At 46.8% G+C, this 21,511-nt stretch overlaps 1 protein-coding gene across 4 annotated transcripts in view; it reads right to left on the bottom strand.

Annotated features, from left to right (window-relative positions):
- Positions 1 to 208: 208 nt before the first annotated feature.
- Positions 209 to 21,511, bottom strand: part of Fgd3 (FYVE, RhoGEF and PH domain containing 3) — a 64,386-nt gene continuing 43,083 nt past the window's right edge. For all 4 annotated transcript variants that reach the window (XM_090329918.1, XM_090329919.1, XM_090329917.1 and 1 more), the window contains 4 exons: positions 8,555 to 8,677; positions 4,973 to 5,113; positions 1,723 to 1,863; positions 209 to 1,086 (listed from right to left, as the gene is read on the bottom strand). In XM_090329918.1, the coding sequence (XP_090186044.1) occupies positions 868 to 1,086; positions 1,723 to 1,863; positions 4,973 to 5,113; positions 8,555 to 8,677 (624 nt within the window). In that variant the 3' untranslated portion in view covers positions 209 to 867. The remainder of the gene's footprint in view (positions 1,087 to 1,722; positions 1,864 to 4,972; positions 5,114 to 8,554; positions 8,678 to 21,511) is intronic.

Consider the following 21,511-nt stretch of genomic DNA (forward strand, 5'->3'; position numbering starts at 1 on the left):
TCGTCATGGGTCTCTAAATCCTGTCAGAGTACCCTCTCAAGCTGTGATCTTTATGACACACTCTGCTGTATGGCCAGATATCTGCCCACTTGAGGCAGCACCAGGGATGCAGAGCTGTTTTCCAGGCCTGGCATGCAGCCACCCTTTCCCCCCCACACTTCATCTGCTTGGTGGAGGAGTGGAGAATGCTGAGCCACATCTGCTGCTGACAGCCAGCATTTATTTACATGGACAGGCACTGCATCTTCCCACTAAGGGGTCAGCTATAAACTTCACATGCCTGCCCTACAGGGCCTGAACAGCTTGCTAAAGAACTTCACAGTGTGGTGTTGAGGAACCTCGTGCCCAGAGGAGATGGGGCAGGTCTGTTACTCAACAGAGCAGGTAGACTGCGAGGCAGAGCCCTGGGAAAGGGCAGAAGGGGAGATGGTCTCCTCTGAAGGTGACTCGCAGTCTACTTGCACAGTGGACACGATGTACAGAGGTCAAGATAAGCCACAGGGACAGGTGCAGACCATCCCTCACCCTCCTTTCTGCCTTTTGTTAGTGGATGCCACCACACAACTAGCTCAGGAACATTTATCTTGGCAGCAGTGGACGATGCTTGCTGCTCTGGCCACACTTCTGAGTCTAAGAACCAGAGGCTGAGCTCATGCCCAAGATTTGCTGGATGGCCCTTCTGTTTCCTCCTTTCCATCCAAAGCAAAAGGAAACTTGTAAATGCCTCAAGCTCTGGACCACTGGCAGTCTTCATTCCTTCACGTGGCCTCCAATGTCACCTCCCAGATCACAATTCTGACATGGCAGTGCGAAGGGCTGTGGGGGGGCCTGGGCTCATGGCATGGCCATGCCTTTCATGGCCTGAGACTACAGGGTTCCTGGACTGTCCTGGACTGTGTCCTCAAGAGTACTGGTGGTCAGGACCCCCAGCCAGCGCTGTCGTATCTCTGTAGAGGAGGCACTCAGGTACCAGGTCTGCTGGCCTTGCTGCAGCTTCCACACATGCCCTGCCTGTGGGTGCTCCTCAGGGTCCGGTACACTCACTGTGCAGCCAGGGAGATGGATGGTGCATGGCAGTTGAGGAGCCTGCAGGATGGAGAGATGATCAGCGGCACGTTGGCTCGCCCTAGTGACCAGTTCCTCATCTTCTAAGCAACCATGCCCAATCCCACATTGTGCAAGGCAGACATAGGAAGGCCTGGTAGCTATGACTGTCTGACTTCTGTCTACGTAAGAACCCCTGGCCCACAGCTCTCTCTAAGGAAGGATGCTGAGAGAGAGAGCTCTCCTACTTCCTTGAACTTCCCTCGGATTGCCTGGCCCCAGGGAAGGCGAGGCAGGACAGCCAGTGGGGTAGCAATTGAGGCTGAGGGAGGTGAGGCAAAGGTTTCTGAGTCGACCTGCCAACTGCATCTACCCAGGATGTGTGAGTGAACGAACAGCTAATGGATGAATATGTGTGGGACGGAAGGAGCAACCTCTGTGTCATTTACTCTCCTTCTATTTCAGCTATCTTTATCTTACTCATATCCTGGCTCTCTATGGGTTCCTGGCAGAGTTGGAGGATGGCCTGCCTTCCGTGAGTGGACAACAGAGGGTTATTCTAGGAAGCCAAAGAACTAAGGGCTGGATCACTGATGGAGAGGGTTGGTGAATGAAACCTGCTGTAGGTTCAGCAGGCCTGAAGCTCAGGGCTATGGTAGTAGAGGCAGGGACACACACCTGGCTGCTTCCTTGCAGGGCCAGCACCTGGGAGTCTGCCTCGGGGATAGCAGCCCACACCTCACTCCAGTCCGTTCCATTCTCTGACAGTCTTAAGGGGCCACAGAGTAGGCTGGGCTGGGAGTCTGTGGCAGGTAGCTTCTGCGGACACAAAGACACAGATTAGGGGTTTTCTCACATGTAATGGTCACTGTCTCCACTGAGGAGGCTAGGACAGGGCCAGGACACTCTTCAGAAAAAGCTTATCACAGAGATTCGGGTGAAGTGTTGGTTCAGGCTGGGCCTTGCTTCTCTTAGATCATTTTAGGCCGGTCTGAGGGTCACAGATGCCATCTGGTCTGAGGCAGAGTTGAGGGAGTAAGACCATGGGTCCCATCAAGATGGCATCAAGGTATCAGGGGAAAGTGCAATAGCAAGAGTTTCATCTGTGAATCATTGGACAAAAGGACTACATATCACACAACTCACACCATATACTCCCATACCTGTGCCCCCTACCACATATATCACACGCAGACACATACCATACTAGTGTATATATATATATATATATTTATACACACACACACACACACACACACACACACACACACAAACACATATTCACACACCTCACACATACAGCTTGCTTCTCTTCTGATGTGTTTAGAGTCATTCTGGAAACGAGTCTCCTGAGCCATCTGACAAGATTCTGACACCCTTTACTGGACCTAATCACCCCTAAAACCATGTGTTTCCTCAAGGCTTGAACCTACCCCATAGGCCACAGTCCTGGGAGTCTCAGAATACATCTTGGCATTGAAAAAGTAGGCAGCCACATGGAGAGCCAGGGGACTTTCTACCCCTGGTCCTAAAATCTCTATATTCTCACAGAAATGGAGGAACAAAGGGTGAACAAATGCAGCAGTGATACTCACTAGACACCATACTGAGAATGAATAATACAACTTGTGTGGGGGGGGGGTCGGATAGAAGGGTAAAACTGGGAGAGAGTGAGGAAAGGAGTGAGAAATGTACTCTTACCTGACTTATGTAACTATAATGTCTCTGTATATCACCTTTATAATCATTTTTACAGGGAGGAAAAAGATCTTTACATCTTGACATACTAAGCAAACCAAGGTCAGAGATTCTGGATGGCCTCAAACCAGGACAGCAAGGAGCTTTGGCAACATATTCGTTCCAGCCTGCCTAGACCAACTATGGGAGGGAAAATAACATAAAAAGTTCTAGTCAGGAGCCGGGAGTTTAGCCTAGTGGTAGAGTGCTTGCCTAGCATGCAAAGACCCGGGTTCCATTCCTTGGTACCACATACATAGAAAAAAAGTCAGAAATGGTGCTGTGGCTCAAGTGGTAGAACTCTAGCCTTGAGAAAGCCCAAGAACAGTGCCAAGGCCCTGAGTTTAAGGCCCAGGACTCCCCCCCCCAAAAAAGGAAAACTTTGGGCCAGGAGTTTGGCCTAGTGGTAGAGTGCTTGCCTAGCATGCATGAAGACCTGGGTTCAATTCCTCAGTACCACATATATAGAAAAAGCCAGAAGTGGTGCTGTGGCTTAAATGACAGAGCGCTAGCTTTGAGAAAGCCAAGGACAGTGCTCAGGCCCTGAGATCAAGTCCCAAGACTGGCAAAAAAAAAAAAGTTCTAGTCAGGAGCCGGTAGCTCCTGCCTGTACTCCCAGCTACTCAGAAGGCTGAGGGCTGAGATCTGAGGATCACAGTTCAAAGCCAGCTCAGGAAAGGAAAGTCTGTGAGAATCCTTTCACCAACTAACCACCAGAAAATCCAAAGTGGCACTGTGGCTCAAAGTGGTAGAGGGCTAACATTGAGCTAAAGAGCTCAGGGACAGCACCCAGGCCCAGAGTTCAATTAACCTAAAAAAAAAAAATTCCCCCCAAAAGGCTGGACACATTAGTATTCCTAGCTATTCAGGAGGCTGAAATCTAAGGACTGAAGCCAGCTCAAGCCTGAAAGTTCATGAGACTCTTATCTTCAATAAATTACGAAAAGGAACAAACAAAAAGGAAGTTGGAAGTAGAGCTGTGGCATAAGTGATAGAAACTCAGGGCCAAGAACCAGGGAAAAAGTTTCCACCCAGGCACTAGTAGCTCCTAGTTACTCTGGAGGCTTCGATCTGAGGATCTCAGTTCAAAGCCAGACCAGGCTTTGACCAACCAGGAAAAGCTCTGAGACTCTTGTCTCCAATAAAACTACTCATAAAAAGCCAGAAGTGGTACTATGGGTCAAGTGGTAGAGTACTAGCCTTGAGGAAAAAAAGTGCAGGGCCAGTGTCCAGCCTGAACCTCATAGTGTGTCAAGTTGGAGAGAAAGGAAAATACATGATACTGGAGAATGTGCTTTCTTTTGTCTTTGATTTTCTTTTTTGCCAGGCCTGGTGACTGAACTCAGGGCTGAGCACTGTCCTTGGGCTTTCTCAAGGCTAGAGCTCTACCACTTGAGCCACAGCACCATTTCCGGCTTTTTTCTGTATTTGGTACTGAGGAATTGAACTTGGGTCTTCATGCATGGTAGGCAAGCACTCTACCACTAGGCTAAACTCCCAGCCCCAAAATGTGCTTTCCTTTTTATCAGATTTCCTGTCATTCCATAAAACAGGAACTGAGTCCTACAGCAGGGAAGGCTAGGAAGGTACTAGCCACAGTCTTGAAGACACAGGTGAGAGGAAAGGGATAAGAAAACAAGGGAAGGGCCAGGAGTTTGGCCTAGTGGTAGAGTGCTTGCCTAGCATGCACGAAGACACAGGTTCAATTCCTCGGTACCACATATACATAGAAAAAGCTGGAAGTGGTGCTGTGGCTCAAGTGGTAGAGCTCTAGCCTTGAGAAAATCTAAGGAAAAGTGCTCAGGCCCTGAGCTCAAGCCCAGGACGGGAGGGAAAAAAAAAAAAGAAAACAAGGGAAGCCTCCCCCCCCCACCAACCCCACCCCCACCCGCCTCCTGAGGAAGGCCCCGCCTTTCTAGGGTGTTAGAGGTAACCAATGGAACTCAATACCTGAATTAGAAGGCAGCTCTATCACCATATCCTTCAGTAGGCATGGCAGAAGCAAAGCTGCCACATCTAATTTCTGGGTACAAGTGATTCCCCATCTAGCCCTGAATGGTCCTTAGAAGCCATTTGTACATCCATGTGTGATGTTTCACATTCCATTGCTCCCAGTGGCTCTCTAGAACCTGAGGAGTCCACTGAGGCCCCGTGTCCATTTGTCCTGGTTCCAGGGACCAGGGCCGCTCACCTCTGTGAGTTGGCTGGATTCTGTGGGAGCCTCGGAGCTGGGGTTCGTGGGAGCCACAGGTTCTCTCAGGAAGCACTCTCTGCAGACACGGCTCTGTCTGCTGTTCTCCACCTTGAACTCAGAGCACTTCCCACAGATGACCTACAAGATAGAGGGGATCCATGACTCCCACATCCTGGGAGGGGGAACAGGAGAAACCTAACAGTGTGTGTATACTGGCCTGTGGCAGGGAGCCGGGAATGCTGACTGAGGGCAGAGAATAAGGGGGTCCAGGGTGGCCTTGAATCTAAGGACCAACATGCAAGTAAAGAAAAGGGAGGTGAGCCACTATTCACATGAGAAAACCCTCCTCTTGCTGGTCAGCTAACCCATGCAAATCAAAACCCTAAGGGGAAGCTACGTATGTCCTTCAGATACTACTATCCCCCAAATAGGAAATAACAACTCTGGTAGAATGTGGAATAGTGCAACTGTCATGGGAAACAACATGGCAGCTCCTCAAAAATGAAACACAGCTGGATGCCAATGACTCAGACGGAAACCCTAGCTACTTAGGAGGTTGAGACCTGGAGGATCATGGTTTAAAGCCAGTCTGAGAATAACAGTCTGCATGATTCTGTCTTCATTAACCAGATTAGAGACATGGCTCAAGTGTTAGAGCAACACCCATGAGGGGGGAAAAAGCCAAATGAAAAACACAAGGGTCTGAGTTCAAGCCCCTGAACTGAAGAAGAAAGGGAGAGAGAGAGGGAAAGAAAGGGAGAGAGAAGGAAAGGGGGAGGGGGAGGGAGGGAAGGAGGGGAAGAAGGGAGGAAGGGAGGAAGAGAAGGAGGGAGGAAGGGAGAAAGAAAAAGAAGGAAAGAAGGAGAAAGAAAGAAAGACAGAAAGAAAGAAAGAAAGAAAGAAAGAAAGAAAGAAAGAAGGAAGGAAGGAAGGAAGGAAAGAAAGAAAGAAAGAAAGAAAGAAAGGAAGGAAGGAAGGAAGAAAGATTATCATATATCCATCAATGTCTATGTCACTTCTGGACATTTATTCAAAAGAAACAACGTCAGGTACCAGTGGCTCATGTCTATAGTCCTAGCTACTCAGGAGGCTGAAATCTGAGAATCATGATTTGGAGCCAGCCCAAGCAAGAATATATATGAACCTCCAATTCACCAGCAAAAGTCAGAAGTGGAGCCATGGTTCAAATGGTAGAGTGCTAGCCTTGAGTGAAAAGGCTATGGGGGCAGTACCAGGTTTTGAGTTCAAGCCCCAGTACTGGTGTGCATATGTGCACACACACATACACACACACACACACCACCACCACCACCACCACCACCACCACCACCACCACCCAGAGCCCTCTGCTTCTCAGGGTCTCCTTCCATCAGCTATCCTATCTCTCTTACCTCAATATCTCTTCCTCTGCTGCACTTTGGAAGCTCTCCTGTTTCAGTTCCTTCCATGCCCTTCTTTCCAGAGGATTTCTATGTCCTTGGCAGACACTGCCTGAGTTATACCAACCTAGGCCTCTTTGTAACTAACTACAGGATGATTTTGGTCTTAGCACTTGCAAGTCCTTGCAACATGAACTTCCTTTCCTGCGATATTCACTTCTTTTAGATTACCTCACATGTCCTGGAGACTCCTTGCATAGCAGGAAGTAGAGGAATGTAGAAGCCAACTGAGCCATCCTCACCCTCCCTCTACCCCCAGTCAGTACACTGGCACATGCTGTCCTGCTCTCTATATCAGTTAGCTGCTGGTTAGCTCCTCCCCCACTCTACTGTAGTAAAGACTCAAGGTAAATGGGGAGGAAAATGGGGACAAAAACATGAGAGGGAGTGTCAGTGTGTGAGAACTGATATACCCTCTGTTTGGAAAATGTAACTGTGACCCCTCTATACATTACAGTAAAAAAAGGACTCAAGGGAAGTTAGCTCTCATATACTTACTTCCTCTTCTATTCCTTCCTTACTAGAGATAACAGACTTCAATATCTTCTACCTGCTCTCTAAGTATTTGTTGTGATCCATGGAATCCAGTGCACAAATCTAGAAGCACAGTCCTCCACCTGGCCTTGCTGGCTTCCCTAAGTCTATGTTCACTTTGGGCCTGGGCCATGGCCTGTGGGTATCCTATGTTCCCCAACATTTCTCTGCCCATCGACCCAGCCTGTTGTTCATCCATCCACTCATTCATCTATCCATTTATTTGACCATTCATCCAACTCATACATCCACTCATCTATCCAATCAACCACCTATTTATTCCTCCCTATCCTATGGACAGCATGACAAGTTTTTATGGAAAGGTACAACAAGGAACACCAAGTAAAGGCTGCTGGTGCCCTTTGGAAAAAGTTGCAGTTCATCTTTATGGTGAGCTCTTTTCTATTCTCAGAGGTAAAGGTAATTGTTGACTGTGTGTGTGTGTGTGTGTGTGTGTGTGTGTGTGTGTGTGTGTGTGTGTGTGTGTTAGTCCTGAGGCTTGAACTCAGGACCTGGGGCACTGTCCCTTAGCTTTTTCACTCAAAGCTAGTTCTCTACCACTTAAGCCACATCTCCATTTCTGGCTCTTCGCTGTGACTAAGTCTCACACATTTTCCTGCTTGGACTGGCTGCAAACAATGATCCTCAGATCTCAGCCTCCTTAGTAGCTTGGATTACAGATGTGATCTACTGGAGCTAGCAATTTTGATGTCCTAACCTAAAACGGTTTGAATAATCAGCAGCTTGCTCAGAGAGGCTTCTATGATTAGGATTCAGCAACCACTTAGTAGCCCACTGTCAGGGACAAGGGCTTCGGAAATGAAGAAGGAATGGCGATGGCATGAGGTTGGGGGTCTAGTCAGAGGTAGAGCCTCATCACATGGGCCCAGCAATCTCCAACACTGTTGAAGCATTGGAACAGAAGTGCTGATGAGAATAGCGCTTCCACCCCTGCCACAGCTTTTCCCTTGCCGTCCCTCTTTCACAGTGGGTACACGAATGTGATCATTCCTTTGTTCTCAAGGTCGCTGTTCTCAAGACTAGTGTTCATTGTGGCTCCAAATCTAACACTTCAAGGAATATTAGGCACCGGGGTGATCAAAGAAATGTGATCAGCTTCCACTCCAGAGGGACAATTTCATAGTCAAGGGTATCAGCATCTAAGAGATAATATCTGGATGTAACCCTTTTGTTTTGTTTTGGTGCCAGTACTTGGGCTTGAATTCAGGGCCTAGATACTGTCCCTTCGCTTTTTCACTCGAGACTTGCTTTTTTATCACTAGAGCCTCAGGTCCAGTTCCAGCTTTTTTGCTGGCTAGTTGGAGAAAAGAATTTCCTGCCAGGGCTGGCTTTGAACTGCAATCCTCAGTTCTCAGCCTCCTGAGTATCTAGGATTACAGGATAAACCACTGGTACCCAGTGAATGTACTTTTGCCTGTCTGCTGTGCAGTTTACAGAGAGGCTGTCAGCTGTGTTCATGGGTGACAAGCAACGCCTGCAACCCAATGGCAGTGGTTGTTGCCCTTACCATCAGGACCATAAGAACCCAGCAAGTGGCTGCCTGCCCCTTTTCTGAGCAGTAGCTTCCTTCTCATGGCCCACTCACCACTCCACAGAGTTTGCAGTGATGCCTCCTCTTGGTGATGGAGTTGAAAGTTTCCCCGCAACTCTTGCAGCTCTGCTTTTCCTTGTCACGTCTGGTTTTAGAAGATAGTTTTCTGGATTCAAACTACAAGGAGGCAAAAAGTTGCCACCCGTTATAAAGCAGGTGGTTCACCAGGATGTGGAGAGTAGCCCACAATTAGACAAGTGACACACACTCAAGCACCAACTGTATTAATAAATAAGGGAAAGGAAGAAAAGAGCCAAGATGGCCACACCCTCTCTCCCAGCCCCTCCCCCACAGGCCACCCAGCACATCACACATTATGTGGAACAATGTTCCAAGCATATCAGGTTCTTTATGTTTGGAACAACTTGACCAGTGATTTTTATCTGGCATGTCTGAAAAAATATGAATGAGAGCCAGAGCTGGAGAAAAACCAAGTGCACTGCTTAGATGGCACATGGCATCTGAGGCTTGAATGTCACCATCTGCAGCTCCAGAGTCACAGGGCCTCCAAGATCCTGAGTGTCATCACACACACACACACACACACACACACACACACACACACACACACACACACACCCCTGTTCTGTGTTGGGCACTCAGGGATAGCCTCACTGTGATCCATGCATACCCCATGCACAAACATAATGGGTGTGCCCATATGCCTACATATGCCAACTATATAGAAGCACCTAGGGTTATGTGCTGATATTTGGATCCTCACTCTGTCTCCTGTGATACTGCCTCAACATAGGACATTCTTTACCTGGCTGCCCTACTGGGCCTCAGTTTCCCTACCTACAAGCAGTGCAAGGCCAAAAACATATCTGTCATCTAGTGCTCTGTCATCCACTAGCCAGGATCATCTGGATACCTTGTGTGATTTTTCTGATGCTCAAGGCCACAGTGAGGACTCCAAACCCACCAAATAGAGGGTGGGCATACCAGACAGCATATGCAAACCCCGTTGTCCCTGGGCCTCGATTCTTTCCCAAGCACCAGCCTTGTCTAGTCCGTGCAGGGTTCTCCTCCATGACTGTCTCTTAGGATTGCCAGAGTGAGGGGCAGCATTCAAGAGGACACAGGAGCTCAGAGCAGGTAAGAGAACAAAAGAAACAAGAGAAGAGAAGGAGGCATCTGCTTTGGCCTTGGCCATACGCTATCCTATGCCCACCTTCGGTGTTTCCACCTCTCTTTGTTTCAAGTAAGGAATCTGAAGGTCAGGTTGGTAGGGACAATTGAGAGTCAGGTGGCCCTAACGCAACTCAGGGAAGGTGGAGGACCACTGCCATGATATTCAGTGGGCAGTGCTTCATGGTGGCAGAGAATTCAAGAGGCTATGGAAGCCACTAGAGTATTTCTGAGGGGAGATAAGAAAGACCATGATGGGCTAAGGAATATGGCCAAGAATTTGACCCCTGGGACCAACAAGAACCCAGTCTCATCCAAAGCTCAAATATAAGCTCCTGAGTCAGGAAGAGCCTCAAGACTGAGGCTAGTACTAGGGGTTCCTATAGTTCCTTTTATCTGACATGTCTTCCCTGGTCAGTGTAACAGAGCAAAGCCAAATGCCCCACTCTGCATCTGCTCCCATAATGTTGATGCTCATAGCACATTGGGGTGCACCTTGATGTGGCTTTATCTCCCATCACCCCAGTTCCTCAGTACAGAGGTATGACTGGATTTGTAGATTGTGGTTGACCAGATGGCCAAAAGGAGATCTCATTTGTATGGCTAGGAACAGGCTTTCCAATTCAATACTGTAGCTGTGAGGTGGAGTTGACCCAAGGAAGTGGATTCAGGTTTCCTGTATGGATGTCAGAAAGGCTGTGCTCGTCTTCCTCATGAAGTTGAAAATTCAGGCTTCCATAGTAACTGGCTAAGCAGCTCCAATGCTAACCCACAAATTAGTTACTACAGAGTGTTGGGGACCGACTGTGGGGTCAATGACCTTGGACCTGACCTTGGACCTACACAACTGTATACACAAGGAAGTAACTCTGATCAGGATGACTTTAAGCAAAGTCAATCAGTTCTTATCATGATGACTTTAAGCAATGTCAATCAGTTCTTATCATGATGACTTTAAGCAATGTTAATCCTTTCTCATTTATCCTATATGTGATTTGTTTACTATTTTGTATGAATGTAGCCTCTGGCAACTCCAAGTTTTAAGAAGAGTATTTAAGGTCGGAACTTAAAATAAACGAGAGAGTCTTAGGCGGCAGTCTGGAGCTCACAGTCTTCTTGGACTGCTGACTTGGGCTGTAGTCCTCCCGAACTCCATCTGTTTGTCTCTCTTCTATTTTTTCCTAGTCCTTGCCCCTATTTCAGGAATCCCAATCCGCGAACCCTGGTTTGCTGCCGGCTGGCCCCGGCAACTGGCGCCCGAACAGGGACCTGAAAATCTGGGACAAGGTGAAGGACCCCCCCTGTGGTGAGTAACACGTCGTAGGACTATTAGGAGAGTGTATAGTCAGGAGAAAAAAAAAATTATGGGTCAAGTTAATAGCTATATGTCATATTTACCGATCTTAACAGGCCTACTTGAAGCCCACGGAATGTGGGTGGAAAAAGGGGCACTTCAGAGCTTCCTACAGTTTCTCGAGGAGGCATGCCCGAGGTCTATAGAGGAGGAATTGCAAAAAGCCTGGCAGGGGATAGGAAAAAGAATTAAAGATTATTATAATGTATATGGCCCCGAAAAGACCCCAGTAGAGGCTATTGATGTATATAATTTAGTAAGTGAAGGCATAGATCCTGAACATGAGAATGCTGAATTTGAATTAAGGGAACTTTATGAATTAAAGGACCCTTCTGAAAAACCTGAGACTGAGCCATATGCCGCAGCCCAAGAGAGTCTAAGTGAGATCTTGATAAGGGAACAACAACCAGTAGATATTGAGTATCAGAATTCAAATTTTAATATGAGGGAGGAAAGTTATGATGAGCCGATGGAGGACCGGATAGCTACAATAGAAAAGAGATTAGAAGAAATGCTACATCTACTATCTAAAATGGGGATAGAGCAGAGAGCCCCTCCAGAAGTAGGAAGGAGATATGACCCTCAGGCCACTATGGTTTCTGATTCTAAATCCTATCCCTCACACCCACCGCCTCCGGCTGCAGCCTTACGGCCTCAATCCCTTTTCCAACCTTTCAAGCCTAAAGGCCCTAGCAATAAGTCCCTTTTAACAGGCACTACAACCAGGCACAGTGCATCGCAATTAAACCTGGCTCAGGCTGCTAGAGAGAGGGAAGTTATTTCAGAGCCTCGATGCTTCCCTAGTTTAGTTGATCAGGATGAACAAGTATACCATCAACCTGTTACTGTTAAACTATTGCAGGATTTAAAGAGTGCCTGCTCCCAATATGGGCCAACTGCCCCTTTTACTCAAGTAATATTAGAGGCCGCGTGTGCTGGTATTGTATGCCCAAATGACTGGAAGCGGCTTGCCAGAGCATGCCTTAGTGCGGGAGAGTACTTATTATGGGAGACAGAGTTCACTGCACAGTGTCGGGCTAAAATTGAAACAAATAGGTCTAAGAACCTGCCTTACACTTTTGATCAGTTGTTAGGAGAGGGAATCTATAAAAACACCGAAGATCAATTGGGTTATGCAAAGGAAGCCTATTTACAAATAAATGCTGCGGCGAGAGAGGCTTGGAAAAGGTTACGTAATTCCCATCGTACAAAAAATTTAGTAGAAGTTAAACAGGGACCGAATGAACCTTATCTAGAATTTTTGTCTCGATTAATGGAGACTGCAGACCACCTAGTACAAGATGAGAACGCAAGGAATATTATAGTTAGACACATAGCCTATGAAAATGCCAACGCCGCCTGTCAGGCGGCTATCAGACCCCATAGGAATAAGGGAGGAATCAATGACTTTATTTCACTATGTGCTGATATTGGACCCTCCCATGTACAAGGCCTCACTTTAGCCGCCGCTCCTCAAGGAAAGACTGCTACTGAATTTCTAAAATATAGAGGCCAGAGGCCAGAGGCCCGGGCTGCTAGACCCCCAGGGCGTTGCTTCTCTTGTGGACAAATAGGACATTGGATGACGCAATGCCCACGCCAGGCCAGGTTAAAGAGAGAAAAATTACCTGGCACATGTCCACGCTGTGGTAAAGGGAAGCACTGGGCTAAAGATTGCAGGTCAAGAACAGATCGCAATGGCCGCCCGCTTTCGGGAAACTGGAGAAGGGGCCAGCCTCTGGCCCCGCAAAACCATGGGGCAGTCCCTCCCTCTTCTCGGCCACAAGTAAATCTTCTAACAACCCCCCAAAATCAGTCTCCAGCCTCTTCCGTGCCACCCCAGGCAGCGCAGGATTGGACCTCTGTTCCTCCACCTGCTCAGTATTGACCCCAGAGATGGGGACACAAGCTCTCCCCACGGGGGTCTTCGGTCCCCTTCCCCCGGGAGTGGCTGGATTGCTGTTAGGGCGAAGTAGCTCAGCCCTTAAAGGGATACAGATTACACCTGGCAAAATTGACCAGGATTTCACTGGAGAAATCAAAGTTATGGCCTCTGCCCCGAAACACGTAGTATCAATCCCAGCCGGTCAAAAATTAGCACAACTAATACTTGTCCCTTTATCTCATGGGGAGACTGCTAATTCTTCTGCCCCATGCGGACAGAGAGGATTTGGATCCTCTGATATCTATTGGGTACAAAGCATAAAACAAGAGAGGCCTGAGATGACTATATTTATACAAGAAAAACCCTTTAAAGGAATATTAGACACAGGAGCGGATGTGTCTGTAATATCTAAAAAGCATTGGCCAGCCCAATGGCCCCTGACAACCTCTATGACTTCCCTACAGGGGATTGGGCAAGCAACTGACCCACAGCAGAGCAGTGCGATCCTTGTTTGGAGAGATGAAGAAGGGCACTCTGGTCATTTTCAGCCATTTGTCTTGGATCATCTGCCAATTAATTTATGGGGTCGTGATATCATGGAAAAAATGGGAGTGTATATGTTTAGTCCTAGTGCTGCGGTCACTAAGCAGTTACTTGATCAAGGCCTCCTCCCCTTTAGGGGACTAGGCCGAGCAGCACAGGGGGAGCTAGAGCCACTCCAACCCCAGTCTCACCCTACGAGACAAGGATTAGGGTATTCTTTAACGGGGGCTGTTGTTTGTCCTGCCCCTCATGCTGATCCCATAAATTGGCTCTCGGAAGAACCGGTATGGGTCGAACAGTGGCCTCTTTCTCTAGAAAAGATCATTGCAGTTCAGCAGCTGGTACAGGAACAACTAGACTTGGGACATGTGGCCCCTTCTAACTCTCCATGGAATTCTCCAATTTTTGTTATAAAGAAAAAGTCAGGTAAATGGAGGCTGTTACAGGATCTGAGAAAGATAAATGCAACTATGGAACTGATGGGAGCCTTACAGCCCGGCTTGCCTTCCCCCATGGCAATCCCAAAGGATACTTATAAGATTATTATAGATTTGAAGGATTGTTTCTATACTATACCCCTGGCGCCTCAAGACTGTAAGCGCTTTGCCTTCAGCGTCCCCTCTGTTAATTTTAAAGAACCCATGAAGCGATATCATTGGCTTGTGCTCCCACAGGGCATGGCAAATAGCCCAACTTTATGTCAAAGTTTTGTAGCTAGAGCCATTTCTTCCACCCGTGAAAAATTCTCTTCTGTTTATATTGTTCATTATATGGACGACATCTTGTTGGCTTGTTCTGACCCTATCGTCGTACGACAAGCCTTTGGACAACTAAAGCAAGATCTGAGCCGCTTTGGCCTTATAATAGCAGCTGAAAAGGTTCAGGAACATCCCCCTTTTACGTATTTAGGCCATATATTAGGCCCACACTATTTTAAAAGCCAAAAAATACAATTAAAAACTTCACACTTAAGAACCCTTCATGATTTTCAGCAATTCTTAGGAGATATAAATTGGCTTCGTCCTTATCTAAAGCTGTCCACAGGAGAGTTAAAACCCCTCTTTGATCTCTTAAAAGGAGATACCAACCCTACATCCTTGCGCAATTTAAATCCCGACGCCGAGAGGGCCATCCAAATCGTAGAAAAGGCAATTTCCCAGCAACAAGTGAACTATTGTGACTACTCTAAACCATGGGGAGTTTACATTTTAGCTACTTCTCACTCCCCAACTGCTGTATTGTGGCAGGATGGCCCACTTTTATGGCTTTATCTACCATCAACACCTGGCAAAGTGCTGACCCCCTACTACGAATTGGTAGCTAATCTGATACATATGTGCCGAGTGGATTCCCGTAAATATTTAGGTCAGGAACCTCATTTTATCTGTGTCCCATATAATTCACAACAACAAGATTGGCTATTCGCCCATTGCGATTCTTGGGCCATTGCTTGGGCCAATTATACGGGAAAAATTTTGCATCACTACCCATCTAACAAACTCCTCCAATTTGCTACGTGTCATACGTTCCTATTTCCTTCCATAGTACGGGCCTCGCCTTTATCTTCTGCCGCTTTAGTATTTACAGACGGATCCTCTAATGGAACGGCTGCTTTGACCATTAATGGGAAAACTCAATCTTGGGTTACGGGTTTTACCTCCGCCCAAGAGGTAGAGTTAGAGGCTGTTTTACAAGCACTCGTCCTGTTACAAGATGAGCCCTTTAACTTATACTCAGACAGCCAATATGTAATTCGTGCTCTTCAAGTCATAGAAACTGTTCCCTTTATTGGAACTACTAACTCCAATATCCAGACCCAATTTCGCCAAGTACAAACTTTGCTTTGTTCTCGCAACCACCCCTGTTTTTTTGGCTTCATTCGAGCTCACACTAATCTTCCTGGCCCTTTAAGTGAGGGTAACGCAGTTACTGATTCTTCCACCAGAGTTTATTTAACTCAAGTTGAACTTGCTAAGCAGTCACATGCCATCCATCATCAAAACAGCCGAGCCTTGCGCCGACAGTTTAAATTATCTAGAGAAGCGGCACGTCAAATAGTTAAAACTTGCTCCAACTGTGTGCCCTTCTCACCAGCTCCTCATTTAGGTATAAATCCACGAGGACTGCTTTCTAATCACATTTGGCAGATGGATGTCACACATGTTCCATCATTTGGCCGATTAAAATATGTTCATGTTACTGTAGATACTTATTCTAATTTTATCCTAGCCACCCCCCTTGCTGGGGAAGCTACTAAACATTGTATTTCTCACTGCATTCGATGTTTTGCTGTGATGGGGATTCCCTCGCAAATAAAAACAGATAATGGCCCTGGCTATGTAGGCCAAGCATTTCAGTCCTTCTGCCATTCTTATAATATCACTCATATTACAGGCATTCCTTACAATCCTCAAGGTCAAGGCATCGTGGAGAGAGCTAATGGATTATTAAAACATCAAATTGCTAAAATACAGAAAGGAGAGTCGTATCCCGCTACTCCTGTGAATATACTTAATCATGCTTTATTTGTTTTAAATTTTTTGAATCTGGATTCAAATAATTTATCTGCTGCTCAGCGATTCTGGGAAAAAAGAGAGCAGCGTGCTTTTGCCTTAGTAAAATGGAAGGATCCCCTAACTGGTGCTTGGCACGGACCAGATCCTGTTCTAACCTGGGGTAGAGGGCATGTATGTGTTTTCTCACAGGAAGAAAATGATGCCCGCTGGCTGCCCGAACGCTATGTTCGGATTGTGGAGAGTGACAGTGGTCATCCAAGCAGCGACCCACTGGACCTTCACCCCCAACCCTCCAGTAATGCATCCAGTAATGCAGAAAAGACCTGAATTCATGTTTTTGTGTTAAGTGTAAAAGTCTCTGTTTCTTTGTCTTGTTCATGTTACATATTTTTTCTTGTCCAGTTTTGTCTTTGAAATTGGTACCAGTTTTAAATATGGATCCTTATGTTTTTTCTAAAGTTTTGTTTTGAACCTGGTTCTCACCTGCAAGAGTAAAATTATGTTACATATTTTTTCTTGTCCAGTTTTGTCTTTGAAATTGGTACCAGTTTTAAATATGGATCCTTATGTTTTTTCTAAAGTTTTGTTTTGAACCTGGTTCTCACCTGCAAGAGTAAAATTGGCAAAGCTCTCTTGACACAAACTTCCGGAAAATGAATGGCCAATATTAATTTTGTGCACTTTAAAATCTTTGAGTATGAATGTGTGTGAATGAGTGAGTGAACATGTTCAAGGTTTAATCAAGAAAATCATTTATGTTTGAATTATTGCATTGTTTTAAAGAGGGGGGAGAATGGAATGTTAGATCAAAAAAAATGTACTTGATGATTGTATGACAGCTCTTAAGTCCCATTAAGAAGGTCGAATCAGTAGATTGGAGAGAGAACTCCGAGATCATAAAGGGAGGCACTTGGAGCAGAGAAAAGAGCCTCAAGAACCTACTAGTAAGGTCCCAGAACAGCGTAAGGTCCCAGAACAGCAGAGACTGATCACGTTGAAAACGACTGCAGCTTCTGAAGAATGAGGAATTGCCAGCACTTCAGATCCACCAACAGCCAATATCAAGCCAACTGCTGTTGTTTCTACTCCAAGTAAAGTGACAACTGAAGCTATGGTTGGGAACAAATCAACACCTATGGCCAGTAGCCGTCCAATGGTCACATCTGCAACAGTCACCAATCGAACAACTCCGCAGTTCTAAGCCCCAGATGGATGAATTCCCCCCCCGAGAGGAATCGCAGTCAAGGATGGGATAAGAGGGGACGCTCTCTGACCAACCTAAGACAGGGCCTTCAGCTTGATCTGAAGAAGTTCCCCATGACGGGTAAGGCAGAGTCAGCGATCCACCCAACCCAAGACAAGCAAGACCGCATCTTTTAAAAGACAGACGGGGGAGATGTTGGGGACCGACTGTGGGGTCAATGACCTTGGACCTGACCTTGGACCTACACAACTGTATACACAAGGAAGTAACTCTGATCAGGATGACTTTAAGCAAAGTCAATCAGTTCTTATCATGATGACTTTAAGCAATGTCAATCAGTTCTTATCATGATGACTTTAAGCAATGTTAATCCTTTCTCATTTATCCTATATGTGATTTGTTTACTATTTTGTATGAATGTAGCCTCTGGCAACTCCAAGTTTTAAGAAGAGTATTTAAGGTCGGAACTTAAAATAAACGAGAGAGTCTTAGGCGGCAGTCTGGAGCTCACAGTCTTCTTGGACTGCTGACTTGGGCTGTAGTCCTCCCGAACTCCATCTGTTTGTCTCTCTTCTATTTTTTCCTAGTCCTTGCCCCTATTTCAGGAATCCCAATCCGCGAACCCTGGTTTGCTGCCGGCTGGCCCCGGCACAGAGAACCAGCAGGGCAATTCCCCTTCTGTTTGACAAGGTTAGCTGTACAGCATGGAATTAGGAGGGCGGTTCAAAACAGATTTGCACCCCCATAAGTGGCCATGATGAAAGGGCATCAGTTTTCACCAGGTGGTGAAAAGACCAGTCCACAGGAATCTACCTGGATGAAAGCAATAGGCTTCAGGCAGGACCTAGGGTCATTTCACAGGAAGTCGCCCACAGAGGCCTCTCTACTGCCCTCAGAGCCATTCTGCCCTGGAGCCCAAGGATGAGACAGGGTGTGGCCTCATGCAGAAGGGCAGCCACATTGTAATAAAGCCATTGGCCTGAGGGTAGTCAGGGCCAGTACCTCACTGGCATCTTGGATGAGTCTGTACGTCACCCGCTGTAGATATGGAGCCCTTTGGGGTGAGGCAGGAGGGAGAGAGAAACTGGACTTTTGCAGAAGCAGTAAGGCTTTGAATTTTGTCAGGTCTCTTACAAAAACTTCCTGGCTATCAGTGTCTCCTCTCTCAGGCTTCTTTTTTCTTTTTCTTTTTTCTCTTTCCTTTGCTTTTTCTTCCTCTTTGGCAGTCCGGAGATTTGAATTCAAAGTCTTGAGCTTGGTAGGCAAGCACTCTTCCATTTGAATCCCTCAGCAAGTCCCTCTCTTAGGAAAGAGAAGCTTCTGGGGCTATACAGCTGAAGATACTGCAGCTCAAGAAATTAAATCATCGCACCATGAATGTACTTGTTTTCCTCTTTGACATTCTAAGAAAAGGTTAAAGCTTGGCAATGACCACTGTTTGGTAATAGCATGAAGATTTGCTCTGGGTGGGGGGTAGGGAAAATGTATGGTATTAGAGTTTGAACTCAAGGCCTCATACTTGCTATGCAGTTTTTCTACCACTTGGGTCACTCTACAAACCATTTTGCATTACTTATTTATGAGTTAGGGTCTTTTTTTGTGTGTGTGGGTTGTGGGGCTTTAACTCTGCCTGGGTGCTGTCCCTGAGCTCTTCAGCTCAAGGCTACCACCCTACCCTTGAGCCAAGTCCCACTTCCCGTTTTCTAGAGGTTAATTGGAGATAAGAGGCTGGCTTTGAGCCTTAATCCTCAGATCTCAGCCTCCTGAGTAGCTAGGATTACAGGCATAAGCCACTGCATCCAGCTTGGACTGGAATCCTTCTATGTGTGCTTCTCCAAGTAATTAAGAATAGCAGGTATGGGCCACTGGTGCAGCCATTAGTTGAGGCAGAAATTTGGGGGGGGTGGGAATAGAAGCTGAGCTGGCCTTGAACTGGGACTCTCTGATCTCCCAAGTAGCTAGGATTACAGGCTTTAGCCACTGTTCCTACTCTAAAACTTGCTTTTGAGCATGTTGTTGATGCCATGAGCACACGAACATGCCAATTTGGTTGTTCAGTACCAGATATTCTCTGAACTATCGAAATCATAGCTCAGCTCAGGGAAAGCACCAGTGGAAAGCATGCGCCTTTATCTACTGGGGGAACAGAGAAGCTTCAGGCCTATTGTCATTGGGCTATTTATTGGAGGAAGGGCCCATGCCAGCTGGGTGCAGGTGAATGGATATGGACAAGGAAGCTAGAACCAGAACAGTGACCCCTGATCCTGTGGGATAAATGCTAGAGATCCTATAGAAGGCCGGACACTGAGATAGGGATTGAGGTACATGGAGCATCTAAGTGTGGCCATATTCTCATTAGTTCTGGTGACCATACGACATAGTTTGAGGCTTCAACTTTGGGGATGCCACTGAAGTAAGGAGATCAGGTCTGGCTGCCACCATTTTGTCCACATGGGTAACGGTAGGGCCTGACATCTTGTCTTCAGGGTTGGGGAAGTGAAGCCAAGGCCTTTCAGTGAATCCCTAAAGAGAAGGGTGGGCTCTTGGTTGATAGTTTACTAAACCTGTAGTCCAGTGCCTGGGACTGGGAGTATCCTGTGATCCTGTCTTCTGATCTGACCCTATTTAGGCCCAGACCAGCTCAGGCACCATTACACCATGCCCCGCGTCTTCATGTTCACATCCTGTGTCCTGTCTCCTGGCTCTTCTCTGGTCACCGTGGTGCCCCCAATTCAGCAATCCATTGGAGATGAATTGGCTTGTTGGTATTGTTTTTGTTCTTTCTTTCCTCTCTGGCCTGTTTCCTGTTATGTATATTTGCTTTGAGACAGGAGTCCACCATGCAATCACTGGCCTTCTAACAAAGACTCCAAGATTCAAACTCTCACAATAAGGCTTCTTCCCTTATAACACCATCAAAGAAGTGGGTGGCCAGCAGGCATAGCCCCCGTGTCAAGCACCCAGAAACTTCCCTAATCTCCCTGCCCAGAGGAAACTGAAGCTTGAGTGGGCAACACCTGTCTAAGCCCTCAATCTAAGGCCAGCTTTGGGACTGTTTTTCTACAGTGCAAAATGTTTTAAAACACGGCCTGTCAGGTTCCTTCCAACTAGAACACTCTGTGCACTGACTCACCAGCCTTCACTATAGGACTCGATCTCCCAAGCATACATCTTATGCCAAAGCCCCTGAGGACAGCCCTGGTACCACTGTTCCTACAAACTACTTGACACTTTTTAACCACAGCCCCATACTGGATCTGTGGGATACTGAGGGACCCTTCTCTAGGCCCACTGATTCAGCCTCAGGAAGAACTACACTGATGAAAATCTGGTAGCTCTCATATCTGGGTCCCTTAGTGGCCAACTGGTGACCAATGACATTTCCACAAGGCAGAGGACTGCAGGAACTTGCACTCTAGTGCATCATCAGAGAGAAGATGGCATTCTTTGACCAATCTGACCAAGGGATATGTTGCTGACTGACTGGAGAATGCTTCGTATATATGTATGTGAGCTATAGAATACTCAGTACAGATTATTGACCAGGTAATAATCAATACACCCCTCTGGCAGCTCAATCAGTGGGTGCACAGTGTTTTTCACACATTCCTAAATGCTCCAGGAAAGGGATCAAAGAAACTTCCAGAGGGTTAGCACAGCCAGTATAATCACACATACAGTTTAGCAATTTGGAAAGTTGTTGAGGGAATGACTCATAATGGGCTGATTCACATAAGGAGCCCTGAGGACAGGCCATGGGACTTCATGGATGTGAGCAAGGTAGACAACAAAAACGAATAGGCCCTAGGGTCTTGCAGGATAAGGGAGGCATTGGGAGGTGGGGTGGGGAGGGAGCAGGAAGTAGGCATGGCCAGATGAGAGCAAGAAGCTATTGGGAAAGTTGAGATATTTGTTTGGCCTGCCTTGGCCATGTTCACATTTTCTGATTTTCAATTTCAGCAAAATTTCTCCTCTGGGTGCTTATCAGCTCTTCAGTAGCCAGACAGCAGCACCCCCCAAAAGAAAGGGTCTTTCCTCTTGCCTCTTATCTTGGGGTTCTCCCTCTCCCTTCCTCCTCTTCCTGTTCCTGAAATGTTGCAGCATTCCCTAACAATTCACAAGCATTCTCCAGGTTGTCCATGTCTAGGATCCTAAGCCCCATAAACCTGAGAAAATTCAGGTCATAGGGGAGGAGGCAGAGTACTATGCAGGCCCACCCAGACAGGCTCTTTTAGTCATGGCTCCACACTATCCCTAAAGGGAGTAGATGTCACACACTGACGATCTAGGTCACCACAGGAATGAATGTTGATCCCAT

The sequence above is a fragment of the Megascapheus bottae genome, chromosome 3, assembly GCF_031878675.1.
Source record: "Megascapheus bottae isolate mThoBot1 chromosome 3, mThoBot2.hap1, whole genome shotgun sequence".
Lineage (NCBI taxonomy): Eukaryota > Metazoa > Chordata > Mammalia > Rodentia > Geomyidae > Megascapheus > Megascapheus bottae.